The sequence below is a fragment of the Lagenorhynchus albirostris genome, chromosome 14 (assembly GCF_949774975.1).
Source record: "Lagenorhynchus albirostris chromosome 14, mLagAlb1.1, whole genome shotgun sequence".
NCBI classification, from domain to species: domain Eukaryota; kingdom Metazoa; phylum Chordata; class Mammalia; order Artiodactyla; family Delphinidae; genus Lagenorhynchus; species Lagenorhynchus albirostris.
Genome location: NC_083108.1, coordinates 3,777,501 through 3,788,243, shown reverse-complemented (window position 1 = coordinate 3,788,243; position 10,743 = coordinate 3,777,501). Strand labels below are relative to the sequence as shown.

At 52.1% G+C, this 10,743-nt stretch overlaps 1 protein-coding gene across 2 annotated transcripts; it reads right to left on the bottom strand.

Moving 5' to 3' along the window:
- Window positions 1-1,000: 1,000 nt before the first annotated feature.
- PTGR3 (prostaglandin reductase 3) lies at window positions 1,001-9,826 on the bottom strand. Of its 2 annotated transcripts, none has more exons than XM_060120881.1 (2): window positions 9,496-9,826; window positions 1,001-3,285 (listed from the first exon to the last, which is right to left on the bottom strand). In XM_060120881.1, exons 1-2 carry the CDS (start codon window positions 9,702-9,704, stop codon window positions 2,361-2,363), a joined length of 1,134 nt encoding a protein of 377 aa, XP_059976864.1. In that variant the 5' UTR covers window positions 9,705-9,826; the 3' UTR covers window positions 1,001-2,360. The 2 variants fall into 2 exon arrangements, with proteins under 2 accessions (XP_059976864.1, XP_059976865.1); XM_060120882.1 differs by having other exon boundaries at window positions 9,062-9,638.
- Between the last annotated feature and the right edge of the window lie 917 nt (window positions 9,827-10,743).

Here is a 10,743-nt window from a genome sequence, read left to right as displayed (position 1 = left end):
TGAACGGGCAGAATCTTTCATGCTTGTTTTCTAAGAATAAATGAAAACAGCATGCACTGTAGTTTCTTAGTGTGGGGAAAGACAGAGCAGGGTTTTCAGATTATATTTTATTTTAAACCTGGGTGTTTGCATTTTTTTTAACATTGCTGAATTTAGTATATGCCTTCAAAACATAATCAATTTCTATTCTGTAGCTTAAGGGACCCATCAGTTAAAATGTTGGTCTTTCATCTTTATTACTCTCCCATTAAAATGAGAGAAACCGGGACGCAATTCAGTTTAGAAGAAGCAATTTAGTTGGCGATGTCCTTACTACTCAAGTCTTGACAGAAGAAGAAAATGCGTGATAGCTTGGACTTCACACATCTAGCTGCACAGGAAGCAACTAAGCCTATCAGACAGATACTATGTTAAACTGAATAATAATACTTTGATGAGATGATTTGATTACACGTTTCGCCACTACCGGTCATTCCCTTGCACTTACATTCATAAAACCTGTCCCCTCCCCTTTGTTTGTGTATCGAAAAGGTAGGCAAAGTCTCCTTCCGTTTTGCTATAGCTGTGAGGTCTGAAAGGGACAGATTAATAACGGAGCAGCACACTGGACCAGCTTCTCTGGTACCCTGAACTAGTAACCCTTTGCTATAATGAGGACACAAAGAGCCTCCCATCAGGCTGCTCCCCTTCTTCATAACTCAAAAGCGTCACAGTGGCAATAGCCTCCAGTGCTATTTGTCTTGAGTGCAGTTGTGACACTTCGGCGTGATCCATAATTTGGTAGGTATTTACCGTGACATTTCCCTTCAGTGCAGCCATAACATTCAGTGAAGCCATTATTCGGTCCCATTTACCATATAAATTGTATTGTTGTGTATGCATGCTAGCAGCTACATTAGGTACCTGAAAATGAGTAAATCTTGTAAAATAGATACTAACAGCTATTCAGCAGTAAGCCTTGCTCCTCAGACAGAAGGAAAGAAAAATTAAATACGGTCACCAAGTTTCCTGGAGCATCTTTAATTGCTTGTCTATTTATTTAGCATGTTAGAGACGCCGAAACCCAAGGCTTTGAAAAATACTCTGGCGGGCTCTGCCTTCATTAGAAAGGCACGACGGCATTCCCACCTTAATGATGAAAACCGGAGCAGCCTTTGGTGAGCTGAAGGTTAGAATGAAGGCGGATCAGCGGCAGGCTTGATTCAGAGGGGAAGGCGCGGGACTCGTTACTTCCGTGTCTGTGACATCAGGCGATAGTGACAAGAAGCGTCTCATTCCACCAGGACACGTGGAGAAGTAAAATGGGAACAGAGCATCAGTGGTTGCTGTACTATTTCCACGATCAGAGATAAAACACACCTTCCCAAAGTCTCTAACACGAAGCACGAGCATTTTAGATCATTTTGGTGCCTACTTTGCACGATGCTATTTGACGTACCCTACGTAGGCTTATGAAGGGTGCTGTTAGGTACCTACAGTGCTTTCCCCTGTATGGCCCGTGTTTTGTCATGTAGACCCTCACTGTGGATGGAGCACGTCCTTTTCCCTTTCCCGTGCCTGTAGTAAATTTTTAAAGTCCCCTGAATCTCTATAGTTTCCCTTTCGCAAACCTGCTTTTTGTCTATATACGTTTTCAACACTAATTTTCTTCTTAAGGGAAGAGAGAAATTTTCCATCCTACACGTGCCTCACCGGGATGACTGCGCATAAAAGCCATTAAATGAGAGATGCTTCTTTAAAAGAGGTCTGTGCTCACTTAATTTTTTTTCTAATAATCTAACAAAGTCAAAGTTTTGGGAGAATCCCTCCATATTTCTATTTAGATAGTTGGCTGGTGATTTATAGAAAAAGGAGGACCATTTCCTGAGAATATGGACTCTGAGAAACGGCTGACTTTTGCTGTATCTCTCATTTATTAACAACTTACTAGCATCAGACCAGACTCTTCCAAAGCAAAGAACTCATGAACTATTTTCAAGACCAATTTTAAAATCTCATCAAGCTGAAGACATACTGATTTGATCAGATCTTGCATCAGGAATTAATTTAGTTCCCTGGGACAATAAAATCTGGAATGAGACCGTCCATGAGTAAAGAATTGAATGTAAAGGTTTTACCTCTGTGCCATTGAGGGAAGTTTTATTAGCACATTTTTTTTTTTTTTTTTGCAATGGAGGAGCAAAAAAAAAAAAAAAAGAACAGAAATAAAGAAAAGAGAAAGAGAAATCTATTCATTAGAACTTACTTTTGTTTTAAAAAATATTATCTCCGTTACTAACTAAAAATAAATTGATTTGAGTAATTCTGGGGCATAAAATGTCCATTTTCTTTGTCCTTTTATTTATGCCATTGTTCTGTTTTTACAGCTTACTGTGGACAGAGTGAGGTAATTCAACAACAATTTTTCCAGTGTTTTTTCTCATGTACATATAATCGACAGCCCGGAAGACAGACTCCAGGCCGGTAAACCTGCCCTCTGCAGACAGATCTCCAAGGTCGACCTTACAAACCAGCTCTCCACTCGCATACATCTTAAGCAAGTGGTCCATGGCGGCTCGATACTTAGAAAGGTAATGGTTCAAGAAGAAGCCCTGGACGCTGGCGGATTTCTTCAGCAGTTTGGCTGGTAGCGTTACTGCTTTCACAGGGGACAGGCCAGTAGGAGTCTGGTAGCCAGAGACAAACCCAATCACTATCAGGCGCCCTTTGGTAGCCAAGGCGTCCACAGCCAAGTCAAACATGGCTCCCCCGACGGATTCATACACCACGTCCACGCCTCGCGGGTACTCCTGCTTCAGGACAGCACCCACGTGCTCGCCGTTATAGTTGATGGGACGATCACAGCCAAGAGATTTCAGAAAGGCAGACTTTTCATCAGAAGAGCAAGTTCCAATTACATGGCACTCGGCCTTCTTTGCAAGCTGGACGGCAAACTGGCCGGTCCCCCCAGCTGCTGCGGTCACCAGAACTTTCCTCCCTTCTGATAGCTCTCCAAGCTCTTTCAGGCTGATGTAGGCCGTGGTACCACTCACCAGGAGGGTGAGGTACTCGGGTTTCACGGCCGGCACGGGAATGGCCGTGCTGGCGGGCACCACTGTGTACTCGGCAAAAGAGCCAGGTGCCATGTAAGCCACAGCCTGGCCAACTGTGAATGTGGCACTGGCGGAGAGGCCCAAGGCCACCACCTCGCCTACACCTTCGAAACCTGCGTCAAACGGGGTCTTGACGGAAGGGTCATAGCGGCCGGCTGAATAGTTTATGTCAGATGCATTAACACCAACAAATCTAGAAGAAAACAAACACAAATACACTCAGATGTTTTCTTCATCAAGGCCTTTCTATCCCACTTAGAAAAAGTCCTCTAATTCTGGTGACTGTGGTGGGTGGTGAAGCTATATATTCTGATAGAATTTGAAACAAACGGTCCTGATATTCAGTTCAAAAAAAAAAGAGAAATCAAACAAGTGTGATTTCAACAGTGATTTGTTAGAGTTTTGGTGTATTTTATTCTTTCATTAGTTTGGGAATAATTTCCCATCCCTCTAAACAGCAAGCTATGTACTTCACATGCCATTTATCCCCCTCCGATTCCTTTCAAAAGAGAAAAAAAAAAAAAAAGTTAGGAAGCCCTCTTATACACAAACTTCATGGGAGCTATGAGTTGGAAATTAATTGGCCTCTTAACAAAGATGTTAAAAACAACAGTGGGATAAAATATATTCAAAGAAGTAGACGTGTATTGATTCTGGCAACAATTTAACACTTCAGATAATAATATTAACGACAATGATATTATTAAAGGTTGATGTAACGTGCAAGGTCACTGGCTGTTACACGTTACTGCAGGGGTTGTTTCAGTGTGAGCGAGGCTGCAGCAAATTTTCTTTCTCATGTAACTACGTCCAGAGTGAAAATATGCACTTTGATTAACTGAACAAAAATTGTCTCATAAGGGTAGAGAGATTTTTATGCAACATCCAACATTTTACAGTCCTTCCCAGATGAAAAGGAAAGCAAATCAGCACTATATTTTTCCTCAACAAGAAGCAGAGACGTACTTGATTAATACCAGATGATTATTTTCACTTGGTATCCAGAGTCAATTTAATTGCGAGGCTGGTATTTTTACCAGCTTTTTTTCATCTCAGTATACCTCATAACAGAAATATCCTGATACATAAGGAAAAAAGCCGTCTCCTAAGGATGTCAGGAGGTGGCTGAGACACGTAACGCAGGACCCTAAAAATGTCATTTCCACCTGTAATGAAATGAAAAGGTGGTGGTATCTGGTGGCAGGAGGAAAGCTGGTAAAGTAGGCCATTTTAAAATAATTTACTTTTAATTTAACTTAATAAACCCCAAACTGCCCCATGCAAGGATCCACTTCCACTGTATTATAGACAATGCTTTGCACTTACACACGAGCCCTTATGATTGTGCCCTGTATATCCACACCCTCGAAAGCTCTCTACATCCTGTAGAAATAAGAAAGCAGGAAGCACTTTCCTTCGGACACGTCCAGCCGCTTTCAGAGGTTAGCAGACACACAGCCTCACTAACACGCTACAGAATTCCATACCCATACGTGACACACAGTAACGAGCCGCGGGAATAATGATTTTTGGTGGCTTCTCATTCGGCCTTTAATACCAAGATGCCCACGGTCTATTTTTTGGAGTGGGGGGGGAGGGGCCCCTACCTTTCCTTTCAATTTACCCAACTCTCCAGGCCTAGTCTTTTTTAAAAAGGGGCCAGCTTCCTGAGAGCGTGCTTCTGGACCTCACGGAGGCCTGCCAGGGCAGAGCCCAGCTGGATCACCTCTTGGTGCCCTGCTCGAGGCCGCAAAGCCAACTCTAAGGAGGCGTCCCCGGGGGTGGGAGTGGCGCCCTGTGCCACAGAGGCTGGGGGCCAGGGCGGATCGCCAGCTCCCTTCTCTTCGTCCCGTGGCCCTCGCCCCTCCCGTCTCATCCCCCTCCTCCCCCCCCCACCCCAATCCGGCTGGCGTTTCTACCTTCCCAACCGCAGAGGCCCTTCCCTTGCGGGGAGCCCTTGCCTTGGACTCGGAGGGACGCTCCGGTGGGAGCTGGCCCCACGGGTCGCCCCCCTCCTCGGAACGGGAGTGCCCTGGGGGGGCTTCGAGCGGGAAGGCGCTGCTGGAGGAAAACGCAACCCCCGCCGTCTGCCGCCCCGGGCCGTGGTGGCCACTTCCCGGGGAGAGGTGGCGGGACCGAGCAGGGCGCACGCCTGGGAGGAAAGCGGCGGGGAGAGGGCCCCCGCGTGCGTGTGCGCGCGTGTTGGGGGGCTCTGCCGGGAGCTTGAGTTTACCACGGGGCTTTGCTGAAAAGCCCAAATCAAACATTGCGGTGGAGCCCGGCCAGCGCTGGAGGGGTGGCAGGAGACCGCAGGGCCCGCCGCGCGCCCACTCCACGTCTCCGACTCCCTGCGGCGCCCTCGGTGCGCCCGGGCGAGCGTGCAGGGCGCCCGAAACCAGCGCTTCTGCGGGTGTCTCTTCTCGGAGGTGCCCGGCCTCCGCCGCCCCGCGGCCTCTCCACCGCCACCACCCAGACGCCATCAGTGAGTCCGACTCCCGGAGCGGGCTGGGGCCGCGCAGGTCGCCGCCCAGGCCCACGACCGTGACCTCGGCCTCCCTGGGCCGAGCGGGGGTCCCGGCGGGCGCGCCCAGCTCGCATCGGCAGCGGAGCTCGGGCCCAGGGGTGGTCAAGTGCGAGGGGAGCCCCGAGCACACGGCGCGCCGGAGCGCAGAGGCCGCGGGACAGAAGCCGCCGGCGGCCAGACCGTGACCTTGGCCTCAAAGGCACCCCCATTTTTTGTGTCTCCCCACCCCACCCTGCCGCCCTCTAAAGAGCCTGCGTTGTTGGTGAAGGAATCCCGAGTTCCTACTCGGCTTCGCGCCCCTCGCCCTCTCCAGGGTCGCCCAGCCCCTGGTGCGCATCCCCACCTCTCCCTGGACCCCCGCTTTGACGCTGCGCCGCCGCCGCGGCTGGTGGGCACCCGCCACTGCCCGGACGCGCCTAGGTTCTTACCTGGGCTTTGGGAAGAGCTGCGCGAGGGTCGGGAGACCGCGCCTTCGGCTCCGTCAGAAACAAGTTCAAGAGCAGCAGGCGCAGTGGGCAAGGGGTCCGGGTCGGGGGAGCAGGGGAAAGGAAGAGCGCGCGAGCGAGAAAAGAAGGAAGGGGAGACGCGCATTGGGACCCTCGCCTTGTACCCCCCTTTAACTTCAAATATGTGCTTTTAATGAGTGCAGGGGTCTAGCGATCCGACGGGCAGACCCACTCAAAAGACTCAAATCGAGGAACCCCAGGAAAAAGAATGGGACGGTGCGGACTTTCCCCAAATATATACCCTTCCAGAGTCACTCGGTTTATTTATACTAAAAAGTGATGAACCCCTTCGTCATATTTACTGTGAAACAGGGCAGCCCTCAGAGGGCCTCAGGGAAAGGCTTTTCTCTGAACAAAAACCAAACCTGAAAACTCAAGTCCAGAGCACATACTGGGAGACAAAGTCGTCCAAACCAGACCTTCCCTTTAAAAAAAGAAAGAAAAAAAAAAAAAGAAAAAGAAAAGGAAGAATGAAGGAAAAAAAGCTTGGCCTGGAGAATCAGCAGAAATAGTTACCCTCCCGTGAGCAACAAACGGTTTATCAAAAACGCCTTCCCCATCCCCCATTTTGTTTGCCATTCCTACAAACTCTTTGCTCCATTATCTTACACTTGAGCAGAAAATCGTTAGAAATATTTGGAAACGAAATAATGTGTCACTATCTTACAGAAAAAGCTAAAAATAGTGCGCGAACTGACTTAACCAGAAGGTGTCTTTCTCCCTTTTTTCTTTTCTTTTCTGCGGGCTGGGCATCCAGGAAGAGAAGCAAGGTCGTCCTCGTATGTTTGAAACCGGAAGGTGAGAACTGGATAAAGGAACACCGATGACACATTCTGGAGGGATTCTAGGCTCCCCTTCTCACACCTTTCCTAAATGGTAAACCTGATTATCTTAAATCGATGTCTGGCTTAAAAAGCACTTCCCTCACCGTGAACAGAAAATTTGTATTTTCTGTTAAAATGGAATGAGACGTGCAAAAGGTTCCACTGAAAAAAAAAGTCAAGACGGAGCACAATTAAAACCCCCAAACACCTTTCCGAACAAGTGAATTTGGGCTGAATCCATTCATTCCAGAGCAGATTTTATTACGATAAAAATAAGAAGCTCTTGCACAAAACTGTCATGCAGTTAATACTGTTTGGGGCGATTTCGTCTAGGATTAAAATGAACTAACCTGCAGCGAATTACTAAGGCTCCAATCTTAAAAACAAAAAACAAAAAACGGTAAAATGCCTCCCTTACTGACAACGTTTGCTAGAATAAAGGACCTTCCCACAATTTGGAGGTGGGAGCAGATTTTCCAACAGAGTAAGGAGAGGGAGAAGCAAAGGTTCCGCCCCTCCCCAGAAGCAGAAAACTCGCCCCATTCTTCTGTTGCGGATTTCAAAGTAGAAGTTAGAGGTCAAGCGTTTAGTATAAATATACTGTTTATATTAAAGGGATTTTTGTCATATGGGGGTGGAAGATAGAAGCATGGATCTCCTCCAAATTGAGGAGCTTCCAACATGGCAGCCGGCGCTCCAGAACTCCGACCACCCAATTCAGGGACCGGCCCCGGTTACCCAACGCGGGGAAGGGGGGCACAACCGGGGGAGCCGGTGCCCTGGAGGTGGGGAAGCCGGGCGGCCGGGAGCAGCCTCCACGACGGCGCGGGCGGGGGGCCCACCTCTCTGCTGCTGGGAGTGCTGGAACTTCACACCTTCCCCTGCCTGCCCCGCTCAGTCGCCCCTCCCCATTTCACACCCTGTTTGCAAAAGGTATTATTTTTCTAAGCAGTCGTGGGTGTGTGTACATCAGTGTTCACCATCACCAGTGCGGTGCATCGGAAAAAGAAAAAAGAAAAAAAAAAAAGCCTGGGTGAAACTTTGCCTGTTAAGTCTGTTTGGAGGCTTTTCGGTCTGAATCTCATCTCGACTTCCAGCAAATCACTCGTGTGTTCTGTATGTTCTGCGTGAACACACACGCCTTTCTTTTTAACTTGGTAGGACGCGTCCGGATCTCGACAGCCTTAGCCTTTCAGGGCACGATGAAGTCCTCTGCAGCCCAGTTTCCATCAGTGCAAAATTTTTAACGGCCCACCGTTTAAGGCACTCCCCGCGCCCACCTCATCCCCAGCCTCCACTCAATCCCGCCCTTGGCTCACTCAATTTCTAAGTTTCCAACAGGTCCCCAGAAGTTTCATGTCATGATCAGAATTCTGAAGTCTTCCAGCCTTGTTTGGAAGGCTGATATGAATTTTTACTAAAATGGACACTTAAGCTTTACCCCAAGCTATTTAGATAAGATGCATTTTGTCCTTCAGCCCTCGCAGGGGACTTGGTCCTTTCTAGCACACCATTTACAACACGGTTACAACCAGAATTTACTTCTCCCTTCGAAAGTACTATTCAACCTGAAATATGCAACACTGGAACCCCTCAGATGGGACTGAGCGGGCGGGCGAGTCCTTCTTTTGCCCAGGGAGTAGAGGAACGGGGACCGGCCCGCCTGCAAGCCCGGCTGCCAGGGGACCCACCCGGCAGACCCGCGGGCACGGCTCCGAAGAGTGAGGTCCCTTCCTTCCTGTTGCTTCAGCAGTTACTAAAGATTATGAGGTGGAAACACCCTCAGGTGGGAAGTGTGGAGGTGGAAAAGACAGTCCAAAGGTCGGGCAACGACCCGAGCGAGTGTCACCCGAAGGTCTGCAAAACGTGCGGCCCAATGCAGCCATGCTCCCACCCCGGCCCCTGCCCAGCCGCCCGGGACGCGCGCCACGCGCCCGTCGGTACGCTGCAGGGCACAGACGACAGTCACACAGCACTGACAACACGCAGACGGCACCGGCGAGGCGCACACCGACACACCCAACGACAGGCTCCGCCATTGCGAGGTGGCTGCCAACCTGGAGCAAACGGGAAAAGCCAGCGGGTCCCCGGCCTCCTTCCTCCAAAGCACGTTACCTAAATGTCGCAGTTTGTGTCCAGGCTGTTCCCGCTCCACCCTAAAGATTATGCGAACGCAGGAGCCGTGGGTGCGCGCGGGTGGGCAGGGCGGGGAGCCTCCCCTTCTGGGTCCCGTCGGTTTTATTTCGGGAGCGGGAGGGGGAGGAGGGAGGGCTGGGGGAGGGGAGGGGAATCCCAAATTAAAATAACCCTCAGTTTTGAGGACGTTCGGTGCCATCGGATATTCACACCAGCAACAGTCACATTACATTCGCCTTCGCCAGATGGCGGCGGGTTCAACTTCCCGGGATCTCGCAAAGTCAGGCTGTGCGCCCGAGCGCGCGCCGGGTGTGGGGACGCAGGCGGGCGCGGGACAGCCCGGGGGCTGCGCAGCGCTGGCCGGGGCCGGGGCCCGGGCCGGAGCCGGGGCGGGGGGCGCGCGCCGGGCTCACCGGTTCCGGACGAGGAGGTCTCCGTCCCCGGGGAGTGGCACCGGGCAGTCCCAGCGCAGGGTGACGGCCTCGCGGAAGTTGGGGCTCAGCCGGGTCACCACCAGCTTCTGCATGGCGCAGGGGATGGCCGAGCCCTGGAAGTCCAGGAAGTGGCGGGAGTACGACATGTCCATGATGGCTCGGGCCCCGGCAAGCGCCAGCCGCAGCATGACCCGCGCCTCCGCCTGCTTTCTGCGCCGCCGCTGGCCGGGGTCGCGCCCAGCCCTGGCCGCTCGGCTCGGCTCCGCGCTGCGGGCGGAGCGGGCGGGTCCGCCCCTCCTCCGGCCCGCGCCCTCCCCTCGGCTCCCCCCCCGCGCCTTCCCCACTACGCCTGGTGCCCGCTCCCCCCTCCTGCCCCGCGGGGAGTCAGCGCAGCCCCCGCGGTTCCCGGGCGCGCCACCCCCGGGGTCCGGGCCGGGGGGATCGCTGCCGCTCCGGCCACTGCTCCTTTAATCTTTTTGTTTTGGTTTGAATCTGCTCGGCGCAGACTGGCCAAGGATCTTCTCCGCCCTCCCCCTTCCTCCCGGCGCCCGGGAGGCACCGGATATCCCCACCCTCCCCACGGTCTAAAAGCCGGATTTGACTCCTCTAAAAGGGTGAGGGGGGCGGCGAGGGGACCCGCGCGTCCCGCGATCGCCGCGGCCCACAGCCGGCGGCAGCCCGGGGCGTCCTCAGAGCTGCGCGGCGCCCGGCAGCCGGCGCAGGCGCCTCCCCTTCCCGTGCGAAGCGTTCACTTCCTTGCAAGGTGGTACGAATCAACCCCGAGCGCGGCCAGGGCGGCGGGGCACGGCCAGGGCCCGGGGCCGGGCGGGGAGCCCTGGCCGCCGGGGCGCCCTCAAGGGCACCCAACGCCGGGCGGGGGGCGCCCAGGGCATCCTGCGCCCCAAGCTCTTGGACCCCGTGCCCACAACGCCTTGCCCGCGCCTTCTGCCCTTAGTCTGTCCCGTGCAAGTTGCACGAACTAAGCCGTTTTATTTCTTTTGGCCAAGATTTCGTGTTTTTCCATGAATGTTGTATGTGGCCTCTGCAAGACTGTTACGGGTTTCCCATTGGGAAAGAACATATATATTGGAAACCAGAAGGCCGAATTCCCAGAGCACATAAACATTTTAAACTTCTGGGTGGGGATGCCGAGGGACCTAATTGAATTGGAGACGTTGGCATGATGTATGAAGACCTCTTTTTATAACCCAGCTAGAAAGATCTGCA